Source organism: Rhinatrema bivittatum, chromosome 5, assembly GCF_901001135.1.
Source record: "Rhinatrema bivittatum chromosome 5, aRhiBiv1.1, whole genome shotgun sequence".
Classification (NCBI taxonomy): Eukaryota; Metazoa; Chordata; class Amphibia; order Gymnophiona; family Rhinatrematidae; genus Rhinatrema; species Rhinatrema bivittatum.
In genome coordinates, this window is record NC_042619.1 from 337,321,601 (window position 1) to 337,349,434 (window position 27,834).

Consider the following 27,834-nt stretch of genomic DNA (forward strand, 5'->3'; position numbering starts at 1 on the left):
TAAGTATGCGCCAAAAAGTTTGCAAAATTTCCCCGTAGACCCGTCTAGACCCGGGAATTTCCCTGTCTTTAATTCTTTTATGACCTGGAATGTTTCCACTTCCTGCATTTCTCCATCTAAGATCTCTCAGGTTTCTGCGTCCAGTTCTGGGAGTGGTATATCACTAAGAAAGTGAGATATCGCTTGAGTGGTTATCTTATCGGAATCATAGACGTCTGGATAATATTTGTTAAACCTGTCTCCTATCTCAAACTGGGAGTGTAAGTATTTCACTACTCCGAATTTTTGTGATTTGGGTCTTAGCCTCCTGTTCTTTAAGTTTCCTTGCTAGGTGTTTACTGGCCTTGTTACCATACTCAAAGTATTGTTGTTTAACAAGCTCCAATTGATGCGCCACCCTGCCTAGCTCAAGATCATGGAGTTCTCGACGGGCATTTTTGAGCTGTTGGATTATTTATTTATTTAACAGTTTTTTATACCGACCTTCATAGTAAATAACCATATCGGATCGGTTTACATTTAACAGAGGGTATAACTAAAGGAACAATTCAGGTAAACAATAGATAACAATAGATAGTAATAAGTCAAAGTTACAATCAACGGGAATCGAGAACTTGGAAGCTTAAACAAGCTGGAAAGAAGATAAAGGCAGGTAATTATTATAAAATATACGATCGTGAGACAGGGTTAAAGCTTGAAGGTGCTTTAACCTGGAGGTGCCAGAGTCCGTAGTTCATGAAGATAAATGCCAAAGGCCTGGAGAGAGTGGAGGGCCGTTAGTGATTGTCTGGTGGATCGGAGAAGGCTTGGAGGAAGAGCCACGTCTTAAGTCTTTTTCTGAAAGTTAAGAGGCAGGGTTCCAATCTGAGGTTTGAAGGGATGTTGTTCCAAATAGAAGGGCCTGCTATTGAAAAAGCTCTGTCTTTGGTTGTAGAGAGGCGTGTGGCTTTAGTAGGAGGAAATTGTAGAGTGCCTTTGTGAACATCTCTTGTTGGTCTGTTAGAGGAGTGGAGTTTGAATGGGATTTCCAGGTCTAGTTGAAGTTGATGATGGATGGTTTTGTGTATTAGGGTGATTGATTTGTATAGGATTCTAAACTTCACTGGTAACCAATGTAGGTTTCTGAGGATGGGTGAGATGTGTTCACCGCGGCTGGTGCTGGTCAGCAGTCTCGCTGCCGCATTTTGTATCATCTGCAGTGGTTTGGTAGTAGATTTGGGGAGGCCTAGGAAGAGAGCACTGCAGTAGTCTATTTTGGCAAACAGTAGCGCTTGGAGGACTGTCCTGAAATCATGGAAAAATAGAAGTGGTTTAAGTCGTTTTAGAACCTGTAGTCTGTAAAAGCAGTCTTTGGAGGTTGAGTTGACCATTTTCTTTAAGTTTAGTCGATTGTCTAGTATTGCCCCAAGGTCTCTAACATGCTTACATGTAATATGGGAATTGTGTGGTGATGGTGACGGAAAATTGTTTTCATTTGAGGAGATGAGGAGTAGCTCCGTCTTTGAGGCATTGAGAACCAGGTTTAAGCTGTTAAGTAGATTGGTGATGGAGAGAAGGCAGTTATTCCAATAAGAAAGAGCTTTTGAGATAGATTCTGTTATAGGGATTAGAATCTGCACGTCGTCTGCGTACAGATAATGAATTAGGTTGAGATCAGTTAACAGTTGGCAGAGGGGGAGGAGGTAAATGTTAAAGAGGGTTGGAGATAAGGAGGAACCTTGTGGTACACCCAGGGTTGACTTTGTTAGGGGAGACTCTTTATTATTGATTTTGACTTTGAAAGTTCTATTGCTGAGAAAGGACTTGAACCAGTTGTGGGCTGATCCAGAGATGCCAATATCTGCAAGGCGATCCAGAAGGATGGAGTGGTTGACGGTATCAAATGCCGCCGAGATGTCTAACAAGACTAATAGAAAGGAATGTCCTTTGTCTAACCCCATTATGATATGGTCTGTAAGTGAGATGAGGAGGGTTTCCGTGTTGCATGATTTGCGGAAACCATATTGCGAAGGGTATAGGATATTGTGGTCCTCTAGATATTCAGAAAGCTGGGTGTTTACTAGTTTCTCTGTAAGTTTGGCAACGAATGGGAGATTAGAAATGGGTCTGAAATTCGCCAGAACATTGGGGTCTAAATTGTGTTTCTTGAGGAGGGGCTTGAGTGAAGCGTTTTTTAGACTGTCTGGGTAATTTCCTTGAGTTAGCATGAGTATGGGGCTCCATACTCTTTTTATATCTAAGTTCTAGCTGAGCTATGTTTTCTAGAGGCTGTAACCTTTTTAGTATTTTCTCTTTTAGTATATGCTGCCTGTGATATGAATAGCCCTTGTAGTACCACTTTCAAACTTTCTAATATACCCGGGGATACCTCCCCAGTATTATTAGTATCAAGGAAGTTTTTGATCGCTGTGATTACCTCTTCTACAAATGCTTTATCCTCTAATAATTGGTCGTTCAAACGCCAGAATCTGGTCCCAGCTTCTCCGCCCTGTTGATGTAACATGACCCACACTGGGGAATGGTCAGACCAGGTTATGCTTCCAATATCTACTTCCAAGACTTGACTTACTAGTGCCTTATCGATAAGGAACTAGTCTAATCTTGAATAGAATTGATGTGGGTGAGAGAAGAAGGTATAATTGCATGATGTGGGGTTTAATAACCTCCAAATATCAGTGAGACCTCTATCTTCAATTAGATGTTTCAATGCCCTCCTACCTATTTTCTCCCCTCCAGTTCCTGATCCAGTGTTGTCTATGTGTGGGTTGCGTGTGATATTAATGTCTCCTCCCACAGTTAGATATCCTTCTAACCATTCCCAAAGAACTTGAGAGACCTTTTGAAGAAGTCAGCATAATCGCTTTTAGGGGACTACACATTAACCAACATATAGGACATTTTGTATTTTTACCTTCATTAAAATATATCTCCCGATGGCATCTCTGAGAACTGTGCCCATCTCTGCCATTATTGTATTGGATAACAATATGCCCACTCCACAGTATTTCCCACCTTGTGTAGCGGCTGCATGATAATATTGGGAATAATCTCTAGATGAGAGCAGTCTCTCATATCTCTTAATCAAGTGTGTCTCCTGACACATCACAATGTCAGCATGCTGTGCTTTCATGTCATGAAAGGTGGTCTTTTGTTTCATCGGGGTATTTAGCTCTTTACTATTTATAGATACAATTTTTAAGCTCCCCATTAGTCACTAGCAAGTAGATATGTGCCATCTGCACCCATTAGACCTTTTGATCTCAACCTCTCTGTCCGCAAAAAAAAAACATATTCCCATAGTCCCCCTACCTGTACCAATTCCATAACCCATCCATCAGGTGTATTTGAGGTGCTGTATAGACCCTTATTCCCCCCTCGCCCAACCATACCCACTAAAACTCCTGTGGGTCTCTTCCATGTGGAGCGATGATGTCACTGAGCAAGCCCCACCTTTGTCCCCCCTCCCTCTGCCTTCTGGTGAGTTTAGAGAAACATTCTTAAGCCCCTTATGAAAATATCAATTTGGATAACATAACATTTAACAGAGGACAAACATCATATCTCTCCTTTTGACTTTAAGCCTTCAATTTAGACCTTTAGTCCATTCGCTCTCACTGATACCACCGGGTCAGCCCTTCAGCTCAGTCTGGTTCTTTCCATACAGATGCTTCCTCTGAGTGGCGACGCAGCCATTTCCCGCCTTTGGGCACTCTTTGCCATTTCGGCTATTCACGAACCCTTGGATGCCCTGTGGATTCTGTAGCTGCAGTCTGATGATCCTCTCATGAGCCCCGCTGATCTTAATATATCTTCAGTTTCCACCACGCTTTTAACCCGTGAGGTTATGCCGTTAATAGTGAAACTAAGTCGAAAGGGGAACAGCCACCAGTAACGCAGGTTTTGGGTGCAGAGGGCTTGCACCACCTCTCGAAATTCACGCCGTTTTATTATAGTGGTGACCTCCAGGTCTTGAAAGATTTGTGTCTTGCTGCCTTTCCATGTCACAGATCCTTGCTTCCTTGCAGCATGCATCACCTTTTCTTTTATTGCAAAATTATGAAAGCAAGCAACAATGTCTCTTGCCTGGTTATTCCTTGATGCTCCCGACGTTCTGTGAGCTCTATCCAGATCAAGGGGAGGGGGGAATGGCGCCGAGGACCATGCGGGCAAGATGGCGACGACACCCACCCCCCCACCCGAGGGTCTCCATGTGTGAGGACCCTCGCACCGGATCGTGGTCTAGCTCGGACGGGGCTGCTCAACCCAATTTAACAGACGCCGGAAGGACGATCTGTGCGGCTAACCGAGCCTCGGAGATGGAGACTTAAAGTTTTCTACCTTACCTTGTCTCGGCGCTTCCCGGTCTTGGGCCGGGCAGTCTCCGGCTGTGGGGGGAGAGGGAAAATACCTTCACCGCTGCGCTCAGTATCACACCCGATGCCTCTCAGCCACTCAGGGGCTAAGTCCATGCCAGGAACCAGCTAATGGACTGAGGCTTACTTCTGAGGGATCATGGAAATCACCTCAGGAATTCTCGACTGGGGGAGGGACCCTTAGGTATCACCACAGGAGAAGCGGGGCTCGTCTTGTAGAGGTAAGATTTTCTTTCTACTTTGGTTTGGATTTTCTAACACTGTGCAAGTGTGTGTAGTGTGCAGAGCTAAGCTTCCTGCACTGTATATGTAAGGCTGACGTCAGATTGAAATCCAACTCAGTCTCCCAACTGCTATCAGGAGTACACTATACCCATTGGTCCTGAGTCCATCTCCTACATACTAGGAAATGTACCATATTTGAAAAGGAAATGATTTGAAAGTCAAATTGCAAGGAAGACAGAATGAAAAAAAGGGGTGGAACATCCTAATACCATGATCTCAGTTTCGCTGAGATTTAAAGAGTCTGTTATGATTGAGCCAAGATCTTACAGAAGAAAGAAACTAATTGATGGATTAGTGAGAATGAAGTGTATATATATCTACTTATACAAATACACTATATAAATGTATATAAATGCCTAACACATCCTTAGCTGATGCTGGCATATGCATAGTAATGAAAGAAACCTCAATTGAGGACAATTGAACACCTGAAAAAGTCTGTGACTCAACATAGTTGAAAGTCCCAATCTTTAAATGCTTCTTTAGAACACCTCAAATATCCTGAAACAAATCCTCCAGAAAATCCAAACATATCGTTTTTGTGAAGAACATATTGAAATAGCAAAGTCTTACATGAAGAGTCATTTTCTTGAACAGATAAGATTTTCCCATTCCCTGACAAAGACCCTCACTTCGCCAGTAATGGTTTCTTCAGGGGGAAGACATTATTATACGTTAAAGACTGAATGCTGAAACCAAAAAACATCAAGAAACAGATACATGTCATATGATAGCAATAATCTGAAAAAACTTCAAAAGTTCCCAATGCGCACTAAACCCGTTCAAATTGTGTTGTTGTCAGAGTTGTTTCATCATTCGAGTTAACACAATGGAATAAAGTTTCACGTTCTTAAACAAAATTTCAGCAAAAAAATATATTTTAGAATAATAAATGTACCCAGACAGGGTTCGAACAGTACGACAAAACGAAGAGCTAAGAATTATGCAATTTCTAGAGAATAATATCCGCTCGGACATTACCTCAGTTTTCCTTCTCCATGCTTCACGAATGAGAAATCAAAGCGAGCCTGGATGCTGTGAGGTTTCAAAGGTATTTAAACCAGTTCATACAAGGCAAATATGCAATGCTTTTTTCAGGAAAAAAATGGGCTACAAGAACTATAATATACTGAACAAATCAAAAACATTTTATATGAATGGTGATTCACAAAAATGATTCTCCTTCTAATATAGTATTCAGACCAACTGGTGGCAATGGTATGCCACTTATAAATTAAATACAATGTTCATGGTGTTTAAGTTGTAAGGAGATGTTTCCACCCCTAGGAAGCCTAAGGCACTGAATAATAAAAAACTTCAGTTCATCCAGCGAATGAGTGTAATCCATTGTAATCCATTCACTCGCAGGTCGCCAGAGACAGGCAGAGCTCCGGAGTCTCAATGCGTGGATGAGACAATGTTGCAAGGAAGAGAGATTCAGTTTTGTAAGAAACTGGGAAACCTTTTGGGGAAGGGGGAGTCTCTTCCGAAGGGATGGGCTCCACCTTAACCAGGGTGGAACCAGACTGCTAGCGCTAACCTTTAAAAAGGAGATTAAATTAGAACAAAGGGGAAAGCAGACAGTAGTTCAGCAGCACATGGTTCGGAGGGAGGTATCTTCAAAGGATACTAATGATGCATTAGAATTAGGGTATCCAGACAGTGAGGTTCCATTAATAAAAGTAATCCAAGTGCCTGTAACTAAAACACACCTGAGCTAAAAAATTCTAACTTATCCCTTTCAATTAAAAAGCAGAATGAAAATATAAACAAAAAGCAAACGTTGAAACGTTTGTATGCTAATGCCAGAAGTCTAAGAAGTAAGATAGGAGATTTAGAATGTATAGCAGAATGATGACAGACTTAATTGGCATCTCAGAGACATGGAAGGAAGGAGGATAACCAATGGGACAGTGCTATACCGGGGTACAAATTATATCGCAATGACAGAGATGAGCACCTGGGAGGCAGTGTGGCGCTCCTCTCTCTGTTTCCTGTCTTTTACCCAGTTCATAATCCACAAAAGGACATCACCACCTAACTCATGTCTTAATTAAGTTGACTTAGAGAATAGCCACTGCTATTATTAGCAACAGTAGCATGGGATAGGCAGTTTTTGGGTACTTGCCAGGTTATTATGGGCCTGGATTGGTCACTGTTGGAAACAGGATGCTGGGCTTGATGGACCCTTGGTCTGACCCAGTATGGCATGTTGTTCTTCTTCATGTTTCACTAATGGAGTGGCTTGTTTGTTGGTCTGAATGCAACTTTTATACTGTATGAGCCGTATTTTGATCAGCAGTTTAGTGTGCATAATGTATAGCTTCTGACAAGGGCACTGAATTGCATAAACCACTTGAGAAGTGTTATAAGCATAATGCTCCTTCAATATGTGCTGAACAAGCAAGCACAGATGTTGAAATATTTGGATCTCAAGAACATTTTCACAAACCACACAGCGATTGATGGCAAACTTTCTGTTTTCATAGTGCTGTTTAAACAAGGCAGCGCAGAGACCAATCTGTGATGTAAGTTATAGTCAGATATTCAGGCAAATAATGGTTTATAGTGAAAAATTTTATGAAGCTATAGGATGTGCCAATGCTCGAGAATTATCTTTTGAATGCCATCAAGATTTACTTGAAGAAGGAACACCACAGCCCAGTCAGTCCATGATAGAGCAAGATTGAGTCTTAAGCAAGAGATCTCTGTTTGCGTGCAAACCCTTTTTAAACGTTTATTTAATGACTTTGGTTGGATAATCTCTAGCAAGGAACTTTGTGTACATGCGTTGAGATTGTCTCATATTCTTCTGTAGATTCACATAGACGCCTAAGCCTTAAAAACTGCCCGAGTATATTGGTATGAAGATTTCTAGAGTGGCAGCTGTCAAAGTGAAGAAGATTATGCCTATCAGTTGCCTGGATAAAGATAGTGGTTGCTAGTTTGCCTTCTTGTTTGTAAACTTACAGGTCAAAAAAAAATATCTGCAATTGTGATGTTGTATAGTGAACTGTAAATTCGGATTCAGTGGGTTAATCCATGTGGCAAAAGATCTTAAAGTTCTTCAGATCCTGCCCAGATTTAAAAATAAATAAATAAAAGATAGTTGATAAAGCAAACCCATAAGAGAATAGATAACCAGACATTTGACTATAAATTAATTTCTTCAGGGGGAGTGATTGGGAGAAGGAGTGGGCTGTTGACCAGTTCTCCTCTGACTTACCGCCGAAAATAAGGACTTTTCTCTTGTTCCATCTGTCATGACCCGAGAGGTTCCACGCTTAAAGAAGCCCTGAAATTTCATCACACCTGCGGCAGAAATAGACGCTGGTCCTGACATCGGAGGGGGAATGGCCTCATTTTAAAACCATCTGTGGCACGCTTCTACTCTGGGGAGCGATTGGGAGAAGGAGTGGACTGTTGAACAGCTCTCCCCGGACGTACCGCCGAAAGTAAGGACTTTTCTCTTGTTCCATCTGTCGTGACCCGAGAAGTTCCACGCTAAGAGAAGCGCTGAAATTTCATCACACCTGCAGCAGAAACAGACGCTGGTCCTGATGTTGGAGGGGGCGGGCTCTCTCGTGTTAAAACCATCTGTGGCGCAGCGCTGTGACGCCGCCGGCGCAACGCCTAAGCTGAGCGCTCCGAAGGGGCACGCGGCTTGGTCCGGCTTAGCCCGGGTGAGTTTGGGAGTTTGGCCAAAAGTCTGTCCTTGTTGACTTTATTCTATTTGATGGGGAAGAAGAGGAAGGCAAGGACTATGACTTCGTCACCAGTGCTGCATGTAAGCACCGGCCTAATGGATCAGCATGTCGTGAGGCAAAGGGCTGATCCAAATGAGGAAGTGATGGGAAGCTCTTCTCTAGCTTCTATCACTCCAGGAGAAGGACCTGCTTTACCACCTCAGCAAACTAAGAACCCATCCTCTCAGCTGGCGACAGAACTGGTAGGATTTAACCCTTTGGAGGCAAGCTTGGTAGTCCAAGCAGGAAATCAAAGGGCAGAGAAATCTTTAATTAGTGTTTTGCCTGTTGATGCCATTCCAGTTCTTACTGGTAGCACTGTCATGGATACTCCTCCAGACAATGTTACGTTATCAGATGTATGGAAAATTATTTCTAAATTAGATATTAACATTATGAACAGATCATTGTCAACTCTGATAAATGCTAATACTGAAAAAATAAATGAGCAAGGGTCAAGGGTGTTAAAGTGTGAAAAAGAATTAACTGATTTGAAGAATAACATGCAACTAGTTCAATCATCAGAAAACACATTTATGCGGGATAGTCTAAATATAGATAATTAGAACAAATGGAAAATTTAATGAGATCAAAAAATTTGACAATTGTAAATTTTCCAATAACTCGTTTGCTTTCACCTTTAGAAATGTTTAAGAAGTTTCTTAGAGAGATATTATCATATAAAGATGAAGAGTTTCCTAACCTATCTAAAATATATTTTAGTAGGGAAAAAAAGAGGAGTATTCAGAGTCATGATCAGGAGAACCTCCCAAGTTTAGGTATTTCTACCTTTTCGACCCCTTCGGCTCCTCTCTCTCTTCGCCAGCTGTAGAAGCGCGAGGCCTTCACGTTCTGGAAGGTTGCCATCAGATCCATGTGTGGCGTGCCCCACCTTACGCAGATTAGGCGAAACGCTTCCTCCGCTAGCTCCCATTCTCCGGGATCTAGATGATGCCGACTGAGAAAATCCGCTTGAACATTGTCTACCCCGGCGATGTGGTTGCTGAGATTCCGCTCCGCCCAACAAATCAAATGTCGTGCCTCCGTCACCACTAGCTGACTCCTTGTCCCGCCCTGGCGATTGATGTATGCCACTGCAGTTGCATTGTCCGACAAAACTCTGACTGCTCTTCCCCGGATCAGCGGAAGGAAGGATTGCAGAGCCAGGAATACTGCCCTGGTTGCCAAGTGATTGATGGACCACTGAGATTGTGCTCTTGACCACTGTCCCTGTACCGAATGACCAAGACAGACCACCCCCCAGCCAGACAGACATCCGTGGTGACTACCATCCAGTCGGGCATGATCAGAGACACCCCACACGTGAGATGATCCGATATCAGCCACCAGTGGAGACTGTCCCGTGCCAGGGCCGTAAGTGGAAGCGGAAGATGAAGTTGTTCGGACGCCGGCTTCCAGCAGGACAGCAATGCTGATTGTAAAGGACGCAGATGAGCTAACGCCCAAGGAACCAAAGCTAGCGTGGACGCCATGGAGCCCAGGACCTTCAGATAGTCCCATACCAGAGGCATCTGTAGGGCCATTAGGTGCCTCACCTGACTCTGCAGCTTGATCACTTGGTGAGAAACACCTTCCCTTGCCTTGTGTCGAACAGCGCTCCTAGAAACTCCAAGGACTGAGGAGTCAAATGACTCTTGGCCAGGTTGACCACCCAGCCGAGAGAGCGTAGAAGCTGAAGGACTCTGTTGACTGCCGTCCGACACTGCACCTCTGACTTCGCCCGAATCAGCCAATCGTCCAAGTAGGGGTGCACCAGGAAACCCTCCCTCCGGAGATGCGCCACCACCACCACCATCACCTTGGTGAACGTGCGAGGAGCAGTAGCAAGGCCGAAAGTGACAGCTCTGAACTGATAGTGCCTGCCCAGGATGCAGATGCAGAACCTGAAGAACCTCTGGTAAAATGACTGAATGCCTATATGGAGATAAGCTTCCGTGAGATCCAGAGAGGCCAAGAATTCGCCTGGACGAACTGATGCGACAACAGACCGAATCATCTCCATTTTGAAGCGCGGAATCCGAAGACACCTGTTGACCCTCTTCAAGTCTAGGATTGGTCTGAAAGTCCCCTCCTTTTTGGGGACTATGAAGTAAATCACCGTCATCACACCCATTTGATCAAATCCCTACCAAAATGCTTCTTCTTATCCCGGACACAATAGCAAAAACCCTAGCAGATATTATAAACTTCTCCTTATCACATGGCATCTACCCAGATGACCTAAAAACTGCCTCAATCAAGCCACTGCTAAAAAAACCAAATCTAAATGCATGTGATCCCAACAACTTCCGCCCTATTTCCAACCTACCATTTATAGCTAAAATCATGGAAAAACTGGTAAACACCCAACTATCCAACTACCTAGAGGACCACAGTATTCTGTCCCCAAACCAATATGGTTTTCGCAAAGCCGCAAGCACCGAAACGCTACTAATTTCACTCATGGACTACCTACTCTCTGGTAGGCCAAGCATATTTACTAATCCTCCTTGACTTCTCGGCGGCCTTTGACACCGTCAACCACGCCCTTCTTCTAAAACAGCTGGCAAATATTGGTTTAACAGGTGCCACACTAAACTGGTTCAAAACATTTCTAGAAAACAGAGGATACAGAGTCAAAATTCATAATAAAGAATCCCAATACCACCCTTCTAATAGAGGAGTGCCGCAAGGATCATCACTTTCACCCACCCTTTTCAATGTCTACCTGCTACCACTCTGCCAACTACTTACAAAATTAAGCCTGAAACATTTCCTTTTTGCAGATGACGTACAGATCGTAATCCCTATAAAAGAATCAATCTCAAAAACAATGGAATACTGGGACAGTTGCCTATTAGAAATTAAACTTCTCCTCAACAGTCTAAACCTTGTACTCAATGCTTCGAAAACAGAATTCCTGCTCATATCACCGGAAAACAATAACACACTTCCTAAACCACCCACACTCCTTCAAACAACCCACGTAAGAGACTTAGGAGCCATCCTAGACAATCGTCTCAACCTCAAAACATTCATTAACCAAACCACCAAAGATTGCTTCTACAAATTACATATCCTGAAAAGAATAAAACCGCTGTTTCACACTCAGGACTTCAGAACAATCTTGCAAGCAATAATCTTTTCCAAACTAGATTATTGCAACTCATTACTATTAGGCCTCCCAGCTTCTTACACCAAACCTTTACAAATGGTTCAGAACTCTGCAGCCAGAGTCCTTACAAATTCCAGGAAAACTGACCACATTTCACCTATTCTCAAAAACCTCCATTGGCTTCCGATCCACTATAGAATCATGTACAAAACCATTAACATCATATACAAAACTATCAACCAACACACGCAACTCGACCTACAAATACCACTTAAAAAATTCACCTCCGCCAGGCCTATCAGGGAACACTACAAAGAGTCACTCCAAATTCCAAAGGCCAAAACCTACCAACATAAATCCTTGAGTCTCAGAGCCTTCTCATCAGCAGGTCCAGCTCTCTGGAACTCGATCCCACCTGATTTGAGACAAGAGCCATGCTCTTTAACATTTAGGAAAAGACTAAAAACTTGGCTTTTTAAAAAAGCATTTCCAAGCCTTGAATAAAACCTCCTCTCACTAGCACTAACTCGTATGCAATAATGGAATGTAAACACGAATCAACCAACCTCAAACCCTCTCTCACTAATTCCTGCTGAATATTTATCATACTATTACCATTCACAACTGTCATATTTATTCATTTGATTACCTATGTACCGTTTCATAGTCTTATTTTTTCACTTGCTATTCTAATGTATCAATAGGCTGAAATGTAAATATTGTGCTGTTCAATTTCTCCCCTTCCATCCCAAGTTTATTTTCCTTGTTTTTTGTAACTTTCCCTTTTCTGATTCACTGTATTTAAAGTTCAAGGTTCTTATTGAAAATATTGTTTTTTATGTTACGTTATGCTTTACACTCCTTGTTATTTGTAAACCGGGTTGATGTGATGCCTATCATGAAACTCGGTATAACAAAAACAATAAATAAATAAATAAATGGAGTATCGGCCTTTGCGCTGTTGTTCGGAAGGTACGGGAACTATCGCCCTCAAGTCTTGCAGGCGCTGCAGGGTGCCCTGCACCGCCACTTTTCCCGGTGCTTGTGAGGCGAAACGATGAACTTGTCTGTAGGAGTCCGTACAAAATCTAAAGCGTAACCGTGACTTATCACAGCAAGGACCCACTGGTCCGATGTGATTTTGGTCCATTCCTCGACAAATAGAGTCAACCTGGCCCCCACATTTGGCACCGGTTGAGGAACCTGTCCCGAGGAATGGACCGCACGAATCTCATTGGGAAGATTTAGTCCCCGTTCCCGATGGAGGGCCACCTTGCTTCCCGAATCGTCTGCCACGAAAGGATTGCAACCAAGACTGTTGCCTAGACGAGCTGGAATGGTAAGAAGACCCGGAAGACCTTGCCAGGCGAGACTTCCTGTTACCCCGGTACCGGGACCTGTTGGAAAAGGGGTTCCGAGACCGAGGCCTGTCTTCAGGCAGCTTGAACGCCTTGTTCTCTCCCAGGGATAGCATCAGATCATCCAACTGTTTGCCAAACAATAACTTTCCTTTGAATGGAAGGGAACCAAGGTGAGCTTTAGAAGAACCATCTGCCGCCCAATTGCGAAGCCAAAGGAGACGGCGCGCAGCCACCACAGAGAACATAGATCTGGCCGACGTACGCAAAAGATCATACAGCACATCTGCGCTGTAAGCAATCACCGCCTCCAAACGATTCGCCTGAGTGGCTTCCTCTTCTGAGAGCTCGGCATTACACTGTAACTGTTGAGCCCAGCGCAGGCCCGCCCGCAAAGCGAAATTACTATACATCGCTGCACGGACCCCCAACGCAGAGACCTCAAAAGCTTTCTTAAGCTGGAGCTCCAGTTTCCTATCCTGAACATCCTTCAGAGCCGTAGCCCCAGTGACTGGAATCGTTGACCTCTTAGTTACGGCCGAGACCGCAGCATCCACTCGAGGGAGGCGAAGAAGCTCCAAGGCATCCTCTGGAAAAGGGTACAGTCTATCCATGGCCTTGCTCACCTTCAGCCCCAAATCCGGAGTGTCCCATTCCCGGAACAGGAGATCAGACGCCGAAAAGTGGAAAGGGAAAGCCACCGCTGGTCCTCTGAGGCCCAACAAAACTGGGTCCATTTTGGCCCCCGGCCGGGACTCCGCCGGCAGGGCCTCCAAACCGAGCTCCTCCAGAATGGCCGGGATTAGCGGAGCCAACTCATCTTTTTTAAAAAGATGGACCACTCTCGGGTAATCCCCTTCCACCGCTGGAGGGTCTTTTCCCGCCCCAGGCAGAGCCGGCTCCTCACCATCCGCCTCCTCGGCCCCCCCCCCCCCCCAAGGGGTCTGACGGGCGGATCCGCTTCATCTTGAGATAAGGAGTCCGTGTCAGACTCGCGAGGGACGGACCGCAACGGCCGCTTGTCCTTGGGTAGGTCCTCGGCCCTCCGGGGCCCTATCCCGCTCTCGCCGCTTCCGGGACTGTGACTGGGGCCCCAGCGCCCCCGAATTCAACTTTTTCCCCCGCTTTCCGCTTAAGGCCTTTATGTTTTAAAACCTTAATGCAGAAGCAGCACCAAGACTGAGGAAAAAAGAGGACCTCGACGCAGAGGACTCCTCCCCCAGGCTATCCTCTTGAAGAGGAGAGGCAGCCCTCCCCCCGGGGCGGCCGCTGCTGAGGAGAAAGCGTGGGAGGCATTGGGGCCTCCCCACTGCCGACCGCTTGGACTCCCGAAACGTTTCTAAAATGGCTGCCGTTCCCACGCTGAGTGGGAACGGGTCTGCACTGCCCGCGGCGGCCGACCCAGCGTGCTCCGGCGATAGTGGCCTCCAATCCCGGCCCCCTTGACCAGGATCCGACTGCCCCTCACCGCCCAGCACACAATCTGAGCATACCCCATCGCGCGGCACGAAGATCCTTGGGGCATCCCGCCCGTCCGTACGGCCGCACAAAATAACTAACACCAAAAACACAGCCAGAGAAAACCCGCGACGAAGGAGCGGAGAGTCGGCGCGCAGACAAAATTAAAACTGCAAACACTGTTTTTTGTTTTTTTACACTTGCCGTCGCGGTCCCTGGTACTGGGCCTCTGCTCCAGAAGGGGTGAGTGAACCAGGCTCCCCGGTGTCAACCCCTCGCTGCTAACCAGAAGACGGCCGGGTCCTCGACCCTTAGCAGCGGCCTTGACCGGGGGGGATGGTCCCCTCAGAACCTTCCACCCCCCCCCCCCCCCCCCCGGGAGGCTCCCATGACGAGGGACTGACTTCTCCTAATGGAACCCTTTTTTTTTTAAACACACTAAGAACACAAAAAAAATCGGATCCTAACTAACACACACTGACAAAGAACAGAACTCTTGGATCCCTGAGGCTGTGGCTTCTGCACCTGCACCATCTGCTGGAGACAGAGTAAGACTGAGAGGCTGTGGGGGGGCACCCTGCTATATATGGCTGAGCCCGACAGGTCTTGCTCTGTCTCTATCTGCTGGTGTGGAGGCAAAGCCCAGGTGTCTGGACTGATCCGGGTACGTACAGGGAAAATATATTTTAGTAGGAAAAAAAAAGAGAGGAATATTCAGCGTCAGGATCAGGAGAACCCTCCAAGTTTAGGTATTTCTACCTTTTTGGAGGATTCTCTGGATATAATTGAGAATAGGGCTACTCTCTTTAAAAAAAAAAAAAAGCAATAATCAGAGCAGGACAAAGATAAGCTGTTCAGAAAATTTTTCATTAATAAGGAAGTCTCTTTTTGCAGATACAAGATCCAAATCTTCCCGGATGTAGCCAGAGCCACTCAAGCAAGGAGGAGAGCCTTCCTCGCTTTGAAACAACGTGTGGTGGCTCTGGGAGGTACATTCTTTTTGAAATTTCCTTGTTTGTGTTTTATAAACTACAGAGGGAAAAATTTGGGTTTACAGATCCTGCTCATTTGGAGACATTCCTATCGGATAAATTAGTATCTGAAGCAGAAATATTAGAAGTAAATGGTCCTTAAAAAATAAGAAATCTCCCTATTATAGAATATGCTGATGTCTAGGGATAGTCCTAATGGAACAAGGGGACTATTCAGATGTTAGATTTCCTATGTTGATTTGGTTGATGTTCTCCCCCTATTATGTTACGTATTGCATCATATGATAAATTTATAGTATGGTTTGTCAAAATGTTTGCCTTAATGTTGTGATACATATTTGTAAATGTTTTCATGATGAAATCATTGAAAAAAAATAAAGATGAAATTGAAAAAAAAAAAAAAAAAAAAAACATTTCTTCAAATAGTGCAACATATAAGCAGGCCTCAGAGGGAGCCATAGTGGCTCCCATAAAAGTTCAATTTATTTGCTTAAAGAATTGGTTGTTAAAGATAAAGAAATGTTCTTTAAGTGCAATGGCTGCTACCGGAGAAATGAAATCACAGAAACTGTAATAAACCATTAGCCAATAAACATACATATAGAACCATAGAAATGACGGCAGAAAAAGACCAAACGACCCAGCCAGTCTGCCCAGCAGGCTCCCACACTTATTTTCCCATACTTATCTGTCTCACCAACCACCAAGTTCAGGGCCCTTATTGGCAACTGTCCGACTCGAACTTCCTGTCATTCCCCACCGCTGATGCAGAGAGCAGTGTTGGAGCTGTATCAAAGGTGAATCATAATTCTTAATGGTTAAGGGTAGTAACCGCAGCATCAAGCAAGTTACTTTGATGCTTGTTTACCCAGACTGCCCAGATCAATGCCTTGTTAGATGTTGTCTGAATGCAAATCCTCTTTACCACATTTCCACTTGCCGTTGAAGCAGAGAGCAATGTTGGAGTTGCATTAACGTGTGAAGGCTTATTGAGTAAGGTTAGTAATCACCAGGTAGTAGCCACCATTCCAGCAAGCCACCCCCCAATGGCTCTTTTCATTCCCATCCTCTAGCCTTTATGGATCCACAGTGTTTATCCCATGCCCCTTTGAAATCCTTCACAGTTTTAGTCTTTACCACTTCCTCTGGAAGGGCATTCCAGGCATCCACCTCCCTCTCCGTGAAGAAATACTTCCTGACACTGGTTTTGAGTCTTCCTCCCTGGAGTTTCAAATCATGACCCCCTAGATCTACTGATTTTTTTCCAACAGAAAAGGTTTGTTGTTGGCCATGGATAAAGTGTCTTGGATAATCTGAAGTACTATATCTTCTGGGATTGTAGGGAGATATCCCATGTTTTACCACTGAAAGCAGCAAATATGAATCATAACCACCAAGAAATATGAAGACAAATACTGACAGGAAGACCTGCAATGCGGCAAAGATCCTCCACCCACCACATGATTATGCATGAGCTTATGCATATTTATCAGCTGAACAGTATAAGACAGAGGGGTAAATAAGAATAAGGGCGCGAAAGACCCACAAGGGGAGCAACCCTGAAGGCGAAACCCGAAGAGTGACCCGGAAAGGAAGAGCATACCAGCATACCAGCACTTCCTGCTATCAAGGAGGGAGAAGACTAGGTATCGCCAGGAGACTGGAGATGACCTAACAAGAGATGGTGGCAAGCAGACTGAGGTGATGGGGAGCCAAGAGCAGCCCAACAGCTCTGCCAGCATGGGAAGGAACCCAGAAGCAAGCCCCCAGACAGCCGGTAGCTCTGCCAGAACCCATCCCAGAGTCAAATCTCCTAGTCTGCCCACATTCTCCAGCTGGAGACTGTTTCAAAGATAAACAGGGGAGATCGCCTGAAGTTGAGATCAGGGGTAAGTAAGTTTATTTATTTATTTAAAATCTTTTCTATACCGTCGTTAAGCAGGTGCCATCACAACGGTTCACAATAGGGCACAAAAACTTTGTTGTATAAAGTGTCTAGAATTCCAACTCTTAAACAGGTGCCATCAAAAATACTGTAACATAATATCATAATAAATACTATTTGTTCAGTGTTATAAATCATGTCCAGTTTTTCTTACTGTGTGTGTGTGTGTGTGTGTGTGTGTGTGTGTGTGTGTGTGTGTGTGTTTTTGCCTGACCACAACTAACATTTCCCTGGGTTCTACTCTCGCTTCTCTTTGTGGTATGCTTGCTTAAATAGCCATGTTTTTAAATTTTTTCTGAAGGTTTTGATGTCTCTTTCCAATCTGATTTCCACCGGCATGGTGTTCCATATTATAGGTCCTGCTAGGGATAGGGCCCTGTCCCTTACTTGTGTTAATCTGGCCGTCTTGACTGATGGAATAGTTAGCAGTGCTTTGTTTGCTGATCTTAGATTTCTATGGGGGGTATGTACGCGGAGGGCTGTGTTCAGCCACTCTGCTTTTTCATCGTGTATTAATTTATGAATGTTGCATAAAGTTTTGTATTGTATTCTTTGTTCAATGGGTAACCAGTGTAACTCTATTAAGGTTTCAGTGATGTGGTCTCTCTTACTTTTCCCAGTTAAAATTCTTGCCGCTGTATTTTGTAGTATCTGTAATGGTCTTATTGTGGTATATGGCAGGCCCAGTAGAAGGGCATTACAATAGTCTGTACTGAGTTGTAAGACTGTGCGGAAGTTGGTGGGCATTAGTAGTGGTTTTAGTCTTCTAAGAGTCATAAGTTTGGCGAATCCTTCTCTTACTTTTTGAGATATATGTTGTTCCATACTTAGTTCTGGGTCTCAGCTAGATGTATTTTTTGGTTGTTGTTGAGTGTAATTGGGTTCTGAAAGATAGTTATGTTTTTTCGTTCTATGTGTAAGAATTCAGTTTTCTCTATACTGATCACTAGTTCTGGTGATCATGGTTTAGAAGTTGTTTTATTATATCTAGGTACATGTTAGCTAAGTTTGATTTTTTCTCAATTGTGTCGTCAATTGGGAGTATTAACTGAATATCGGCGTAGATATAGTGCGAAATTCCTAAACCTGCTAGTAGGTGACAAAGGTAGCATGTATATGTTGAACAATGTGGCGGATAGGGCAGATCCCTGTTGAACTCCTGTTTGAAGGTTTATTTTCTCTGACATTACTTCTTTGATTTGTACTTGGAAGTATCTGTTATTTAGGTATGATTTAAACCACTTGATTGTCAAGTTGCTTAATCCTATTTCTTCTAATCTATTTATCAATATGTCATGGTTAACTGTGTCGAATGCCGCTGATAGGTCAAGCATTACTAAAATGTACTGTTTACCACTGTCAAACCCTCTCATGATGTTGTCTGTTAGTGCAAGTAGTAGTGTTTCAGTGCTGATGTTTTTGCGGAAGCCATGTTGTGATGGGTACAGTATATTGTTGCTCTCTAAGTGTTCTGTTAATTGTTTTTGTATGGCTTTTTCTATTAACTTTGCAATTAAGGGCAGGTTTGATACTGGTCTATAATTGCTCATGAATAGATGTTCGCTGTTTTTTTTCTTTAGAATTGGTTTTACTATTGCTCCTTTTAGTGAGTCTGGCATGTTTCCTTCTTTTAGTGATAGGTTAATGATTTTTGTTAGAGTTGGAGAGACTACGTTGGTTACTTTTTTCAAATCTGCGGTTGGAACTGTGTCTTGTGCATGTGGGGCTGGGTTTAGCTTTTTTTTTTTTTTTTTAGCATTGATTCAACTTTAATTTCGGATATTTCGTCGAATTGTTCCCATTGTTTAACATCTCTTTTGCATGTTGATTTTTTGTTTATTTATTTTAGGGATTTTTGCTTTTAGATTCGTGATTTTGTCATTAAAGAAGGTAGCTATTTCATTACATTTGGTTATTGGTTGGCTCTGTGAATTGTCATTTTTGTCAGTGGTGAGATTTTTTACTTTGGTGAACAGGGCTTGTGGATTATTTGAGAATTTCTCTTAGTGCTGTAATATTGTTTTTTAGCATTGAGAATTACTTGTTTATAGTAGGCTAGCTGTTTTCTGTATTTAGTTAGGTTGTCTTTTATTATTTTTCCATTCCTTCTCTTTTTTCCTAAGGTTTCCTTTGATTACCTTTATCTTTTCGTTATGCCAGGGGTTTGTTTCTTTGGGTTCTTATGTCTATCTTTTTTATTGGGTTGATCTCGTTGGCTAAGTTTTTGGTTGTTTGTGTCTACGCTGTCGTGGCGGATTCACAGTTGGTGCAGTCTATTTCAGTTAGTTTTTCTTCTAGTTTGTCTTTCAGGGAGTCTATGTTGTATGGAGGGTGGTATTCAAAGTTGATGGGGTCTCTGTTTTGTATAGTTTGTTTTTCCGTAAATTTGATCGATGATTTTATTAGGAAGTGGTCTGACCATGGTATCTGAGTGTATTCCGATTTGCTAAGTTAGCCATAAGTATTAATATATTAAATAGGCTAAGGTTTATGGCATGTGAGAACTCACCATGGTAGAGAACTTTCTTTAGGGTAAACTGGTGCTTAATAACCAGGATGCTAGCGACATGTATTATCTTCTAAATGCTAAATCATGCCAAATCTGATAAATAAAAGTCTATTTCTGAGGAGAACACATTGTCTTTTTCCTGAGCTTAGGATCATGAAGTAAGGTGGGAGGGCAACAGAGTGTCCTGTAGCAGACAGGTCCCTATACCCCTAAACTAGCTTACAGAAAGTTAGTGTATAGAGAAGAGATGTCTGCTGTGTCTACGAACCATGGTTCTGCACCAAAAGAATAAGACTGCAAATTTTTAATAAAGTGGGAGGAGTCACGTATATAGGACTAACTTCAGAACCAGTGGTCGAGGAAACAAATCCACATATTTGGAAAATGGCTCTAATACTGACCCTATATGATGGAAATAATTGGGCATCCTGGAGGTGCTGACAAGAGATGTATGGATACTGGGATATGGTTCAAAAAGGAAAACATACTCTTTAGAAGAAATGAATTTTCTTGTTAAACCCAGCTCAAGCAACTGTTTAATCTGAATTTGCAACCTATTGGTAGGGCTTTCATTTAACAATAAGTAAAAATTGGTATCAGATAATTGGTGTGATAAGTCTTTATTTTAGGCTTGTGGAAAACTATATAGGAAGTTAGTTGAAGTGGACTGGAAGAACTTTGAATGCATAGCTGGGATAGTGGAACAAATCAATCACCAATGAATAAATGTGGATCAATTTGCCCAAGAGATTAGTATGACTTTTAGCCATGAAATTATAGCATGCTATTTTGCCTCTTTTCTTTACTCTGTTTAGTAGTGACAAGTCGAGATGATAACATCTGTTTTACTGTCCAATAAGACCCAGTGTTTGAACTGTCTGAAGTCATGTAGTAACAGGATGCCTCCTACGTAGGGCATAAATCCTACTGAAATTGTGAATTCTAATTTATTTAAAGGCTTTTATATACCGATAACCGTTAAAGTTAATTGCTGTAATTAGAACAAGTAACTTTGCAAAACCTGGATTAGAGCCAGAAAATGAGTGTATAAGTGGTCTGTAATTAACAGTGTCCTGCAAATTACTTGAGGGAGAGCACGATTAGCCATCCCATAGTCTCTCTCTGAGCTTGTGTCCCTCAATTTATTTTCACAGATACATTGACTCACAACAGAAGGAGGTCTCTCTTTATAAGTCTTTATCTTTTATTAGGGTAATGCTGTTTGCTTTAATTAATATTCACTGTGATACTATTTGCCTTTGCTGAATTTTACCATATTTTACAATATTTACAAACCAATACAGTAAAGTTCGATCTCCCGGCGCATGCACAGGCCACTTTCCTGTGCGCGTGATTCACTAAAACAAATTATTCAAATTAGGGCCCGTGGTAAAGAGGCACTAGGGACACTAGCATGTCTCTAGCACCTCTGTTTTGACAGGAGCGGCGGCTGTCAGCGAGTTTGACAGCCGCCGCTCAATTTTGCCGGCGTCTGTTCTGAAACCCAATGACAGCCACGGGTTCAGAAACCGGACGCCGGCAAAATTGAGCGTCCGGTTTTCAACCCGCGAGCAGATTTTACTTTTTTTTTTTTTAATTAATTTTTAAACTTTTGAAACCTCCGACTTAATACCATCATGATATTAAGTCGGAGGGTGTACAGAAAAGCAGTTTTTACTGCTTTTCTGTGCACTTTCCCGGTGCTGGCAGAAATTAACGCCTACCTTTGGATAGGCATTAATTTCTGAAAGTAAAATGTGCGGCTTGGCTGCACATTTTACTTACTGAATCGCGCGGAAATAACTAATAGGACCATCAACATGCATTTGCATGTTGTGGGCGCTATTAGTTTCAAAGGGGGGGGGGGGGGAGTGGACATGCGTTTTCGACGCGCTAATACCCCTTACTGAATAAAGGGTAAAGCTAGTGTGTTGAAAATGCGTGTCCAAACGCGGGTTAACAGTGCGCTCCATCGGAGCGCACTGTACTATATCGGCCTGTTAGTAAACTAAGTTTTTGCTTTTATAAATCTGTGTTGTGTGTTCTATGACGAATTATATACCTTTTCCATACTTTCACATTTGGTGTGTTCATGGAGGAGAATGTGGACCCCTGGACCGAAGAGGAGTTAGCGCTACCTGTAAGAGCGATGCCCCACAGGTCCCCACTTTTCGGGAGGCGAGGCTGAACTGATGCAGGGGTCGGCTGGTACTTCATCAATACCAACCCCGTTCCCCGCGGGTTGAGCCTTTAGGTGCGTGGGGCCTTCTGGTCTTAGGTGGAGCCCTGTAAAGACAATGGAATCACAGCTGGGAGAAAAGACGATAGTCAGTCCAAGGTCAGAATCCAGAAAGTCGCTGATGGTCTGCCCAGAGTCAGAAGCCAGAGGGTCACCGATAGCCAGTCCGAGGTCAGAAGCCAGAAGAGTCACCGAAACCAGTCCAAGGTCAGAAGCCAGAAGATCCATCTGAAGGAACCAGAGGATGGGCACAGGAGCAGGAACCAGGGCACCAACAAAGCACAGAAGACCTCACCGAAGCAGACTCGTTGCCAAATCAAAGAACAGGAAGAGGAAGAGGAAGCTTCTTTAAATAGTCCCTGATCCCTGATGTCATCTAGAGGGCTGAACAATGTTATTCCTAGCTGACACTTTAGGGCCAGCAGGAGGCACGGCCTCGCACCTAGGGAGGACCCGGCCTAGAAGGGGTTGCTGTCTATGTTGGCCCATGGCGTCGGGCCATAAAGGCAGGGTCTGGGGTCGGCCCTCCAGCCTTGGCGACGACAAATGGGGGCATCGCCCCACAGCATTCCCAATGCCTGTAGAGAAGGTGAGAGGGGCTGGCCGCAGCCGGTGCGTCTAACACCATTGTTTTCTTATTGTGTTCTTTATGATCCAAACAAAGCAAAAACTACCATTCTCACAACCCACTATCGGCTGGTCGTATTGTTATTGTGGAATCCCTGTTGAGTGACTGACAGGCTTTCCTTTCAGTAGATGTTAGATTATGAAAAAGAACGGAATGGTACTTTTCCAATTCAGTGATATCCTACATAAGATTTTCAAATGTTGCGATTGCAGGATTAGGTAGTCCTAGAGTTATCCATGTTGATTTGCATACTAATGTGCACTCAATTTGCTGGGGTACAGTAGAAAATTTTTTAATTTTAAAGCTGACGAATGAAGTTGAATAACTGGACCCATATTGAGCGGTGGGACACAAACAAAATCCTTTCTGTAGAAATAGAGCACAAAAAGGATAAAGTAAACTCTCAGTCCAAAGATATAATCCTGGTCTTTTTGCAGCACCCCCCTTCATAACACTAAACACCAATTAAGGAGAAGACTTCACAATACAGTTTAACTTCAATACATTCTATAAGAATTCATGGGTCTCCTCTAGGACCCCACACTTCTCTTAGATCACCGTGCTGTCCAAATGCGGGGAACACTTGTGAGGTGTCCCAGCACTCCTTTTGAATCCACTGAGGATCAAATCAGATCCTCAGGGGCAGAGTTATGTAATATGCTATCTTTAATGTGACCTTGGTTTTGACTGAACCATTCTGCGACTTAGTGAGCAAAACCTCAGCCCTGAACCAGGAACACCTTGGTTCAAACCCAGCAAACATGCCTTTTTCCCCTGACAATTAAATCGTTGAGATAAGGATGAACTAAAATACCTTGACTGTGGAAAGCCACAGCCACTATCATCATTATCTTTGAGAAAGTCTAAGGAGCCATGGGCAGGCCAAAGGGAAGTACCTGAAACTAGAAGTGTCTTCCCAAGATTGCAAACCTAAGCAACCTGATGATCTGGGCAAATTAGAATGTGAAGACACCTCAGAGAGATCCAGGGAAGTGAGGAACTCCCTCTATCTCATGACCACTATCACCATCCAAAGAGATTTCATGTGAAAATGAGGTTCACAAAGTGCCCCATTGATTTACTTCTGGTCTAGAATGGGATGGAAGGTGCTCTTCTTCTTGAGACCCATGAAACAGAAGTAATGTCTTCCTTGTCTCCAATTCTCACTTGGCACCAACACCACTGCTGTCAACTGGAGGATACATTCTAGGATGGACTTCACAGCTGCTCTTCGGTGGAGCAAGAAGAAATCATGAAGTCATCTGCAACATGATGAGAAAATTCGAACACGTAACCATTTCTTATAGAGTTCAAAACCCACTTGTCTGAGGTGATTTCGGGTCCATGCCTTGTACGTGTCAGACAGTCGCCAGTTTATCTGCATGGTCAGGGCAAAGGCTCTCCAAATTTCATTAGGTACTTCTAGTCAATCCAGTGCTCCCTGTGCAGTCTTCTAGGGCCCTTTCTTCCATTAATAATTAAACAGAGGAGCAATCTCTACCTGGATGATAATGGTTCACTTTCTTAAACTTTGGTCCCACATGCAAGACCCTACAGGGTCTATCCTCCAGAAACCTCTGGGGTTTAGTCTTCCCCAGATTCTTTACCAGTGTTTCAAGGTCCAGCCCAAACAGAAGTCTTTCCTGCGACTGGAGTTTGTCAGGTATGCCTTAGAAGTCTCATCTGTTCACCAGTTTCAGAGCCAAAGCAGGCATCTAGCCAAAAATGCAAGTGCCGTGCCTCTTGCCAAAATCCTAATGAAGTCATACAGGGTGTCCACCATAAAGGCTACTACCACCTCCCATCATGCAGCTTTCTTGGAAGCACCATTCTCCTCTAGGCTGTTACTTGGAAGCAGGCCCTAGACACGTAACTACTGTACACTGCCACTTGCAGTCTTAAGGTGGAAACACTAAAGGACTATTTGAGCTCAGAATCAAACCTGTTTTACAAGTCATTAAGCATTGTTCTACCCTCCACAGGAATGGTGGTCTTATAAGTGACCATAAACATCAGTGCATTCAACTTTGGAGCCCTAAACTTCTCCTCTTCCTCACTGTTTACAAGGTATAGTCTCTGCCTATTGCTCTTCCCAGGACCACATATGAGCATCATCTGATAGCACCAATAACAGAACATGCGTAGCTGTAGCTAAGAAAAGGCTAGAAAGCCTTACTTCACAAGTGTTTTGGTAACACACAGGAGTGCACGTCACAAGTTCCACTCAATCTACTTTAATTTCTTCAGTGTTTTGTGCTTTAAATGAATTCACACCAATCCTCACATAAAAAGCAGTGGTTGTACAGAGCGAGGATTATACATCTACAGACCCCATCCCAAAAAAGGCATAAAAGGCTGGGATCAGGTCCTCCGCCTTCAATGGATGTACAGCAGTAAGACAATTTTCCTGCTACCAGATGGTAGTTCATCATGAATAGTCAGTAAATAAACTTTGGTTCTAAAAGAGGAACTCACCTGGATATTTAGGAAGCTGTTCGTCTGAAGCTGCAGGCTGGGAGTCCTTCCCCAGACCACCAAGCACTCTATATACGTCTGCATGAACAGCATCCACTCTCACAGCATAAATCTTTGTACTAGCATCCAATGTGCCCGCTGCTATCTGTTGAAGAGGTAGGTTGGTTATATGTTATATGACTTTGCTATCTGCAGAATGCATGACTTCATACATAGTAATCAATATTTTCTACACAAAGAGAAGGGAGGTGCAAGGAATATACACAGTCCACAATTTTTTAGAAGAAATAAAGTGATAGTTTTTTAATTTTTCATATTCAAAACGGCTCATCCAAAGCTCACTGTAATGTAATACAGTCCTCAATAAGGTCCCCCGACATGGACCCGTGTTTCGCACAAAGCTGTGTTGGGAGGGACTAATACAGTGTGTAATTTCAACCACTGAAATTCAAACAGAAATAAATTTCATCAATACATATATACTGACTGTGAACGTGGACAAATTTCTAACATGACACTGAGACACATACCTTTGTTAATAGTCCATATCTGAAACCAGGGAGAGCGGGCAGTACAAACAGAAACAGGGCTTTAAAGAAGAAGTTTTGGCATGAAAAAGCTGCACCAATCACATCGCACCAACACAAAACACATCCACCAATCAGAATCAAGAGAAAAATTACACTGAAAATCCATTGGATAAAATGGTGCCATTCGATTTCATTGTTGAGACCTCCAGGAGCTAGACTATTAAGTTTATAAATCCATTTTTGCTCCCTTCATGTTAATATTTCAGAGAAGTTACCCCCTCATGTGGGCGGAAGAACAACATCGATGACAAGAAATTTTAAATCATTCTCATCAGTGTGTACACAACTGACCCAATGGGGAACTAAAGGAGCAGATTCTCGACCAGTTCGAATGTTAGAACGATGTTCAATCATCCTGGTGCGTACTGGTCGAATGGTTTTACCTACAAACAATTTTGAGCAGGGGAAAATGACCACATAGACCACCCCCCGCGAAGCACAAGTCATGGTAAAATTAAGATGGTAAATCTTATGAGAAATGGGATGTTCAAATGTGGTACTAGTGAGAGCATGGGGGCAAAATCGAACATTGTCCATACGAAGAACTGGGTAAAGGAATGTCATTAAGATGGGAATGTACCAACATATCTCTGAGGTTGCGGCCACATCTGAATGTGAAGCGTAAAGGGAAGTCAAAACATTTGTGTAGGGCAAGAATGGGCCAATGACGGCTAATGATGGATATAAGGTCTCAGGTCTGTGTGGAAAAAGGTAAGAAGCAATTAATACATCCTTCAGAGGAACGGGCTTGAGATGAAAATAGATCTCTATTAACAAATAATGCACGTTTAAAAGCCTTCTGAAGAACCAAGCGAGGGTACCCTCTCTCTCTGAACCAATATATCATCTGCTTAGCTTGGAGTAGAAAATCTGATTTTGATGAGCAGAGCCGTCGCAATCTTAATAGTTGCCCCACTGGAATGTTCATTCTTAAATGGGAAGGGTAATGACTATCATATTTTAAGAATGTATTGTGGTCAGTAGATTTGCGGAAAATAGATGTGGAAAAAGAACCAGAATCGTATGTGACCATGATATCCAGAAAATAAATTTCATGATGTTGAAATTAAACTGTAGGTGCTTGTTACATGAATTTAACCAGTCTAAGAACATAAAGAATTGTATATCAGTCACAGACCAAATCAAAAAAACATCATCAATGTAATGTAGCCATGTGAATGAAAAAGAACCAATGAGAAGGGTAAACAAACTATTCCGCAAACTTGTTGACATAAAGGCAGGCTAAGTTAGGCGCCATGGTGGCCCCCATAGCGGTGCCTTTAATTTGTTGGTATATGTTAGATTGGAACTGGAAACAAATTTTAGTTAATGCCAAATGTGTAAGTGTAAGTAAAAATGTAGTAGAAGTGCGGATGGTATGAGAATGGAGATTAAGGATCTCCTCAATCAATAAAAGAGGAGATCCTGGGGAATGTTTGAAACATTCCCCAGGAGGAATGTTAGCTACGTTACATTGATGACATTTTTTTGATCTGGTCTGGGACTGATATACAATTCTTTATGTTCTTAGACTGGTTAAACACATGTAACAAGCACCTGAAACCTTATATCCATCATTAGCCGTCATTGGCCCATTCTTGCCCTACACAAATGTTTTGACTTCCCTTTACGCTTCACATTCAGATGTGGCCGCAACCTCAGAGATATGTTGGTACATTCCCATCTTAATGACATTACTTTACCCAGTTCTTCCGGCCACCTCTGTCATTCTTCGTGTGGACATTGTTCGATTTGCCCCCATGCTCTCACTAGTACCACAGTTGAACATCCCATTTCTCATAAGATTTACCATCTTAATTTTACCATGACTTGTGCTTCGCGGGGGGGTGGTCTATGTGGTCATTTGCCCCTGCTCAAAATTGTATGTAGGTAAAACCATTCGACCAGTACGCACCAGGATGATTGAACATCGTTCTAACATTCGAAATGGTCGAGAATCTGCTCCTTTAGTTCCTCATTGGGTCAGTTGTACACACACTGAGAATGATTTAAAATTTCTTGTCATCGATGATGTTCCTCCGCCCACACGAGGGGGTAACTTCTCTGAAATATTAACATGAAGGGAGCAAAAATGGATTTATAAACTTAACAGTCTAGCTC

The 27,834-nt window shown here is 43.2% G+C and overlaps 1 protein-coding gene across 1 annotated transcript in view; it reads right to left on the bottom strand.

Moving 5' to 3' along the window:
- The window catches only part of NCAPH (non-SMC condensin I complex subunit H), a 704,755-nt gene that overhangs the window by 463,694 nt on the left and 213,227 nt on the right, over window positions 1–27,834 (bottom strand). The window contains 1 exon segment of the mRNA XM_029604457.1: window positions 25,124–25,268. Within this exon segment, the coding sequence (XP_029460317.1) occupies window positions 25,124–25,268 (145 nt within the window).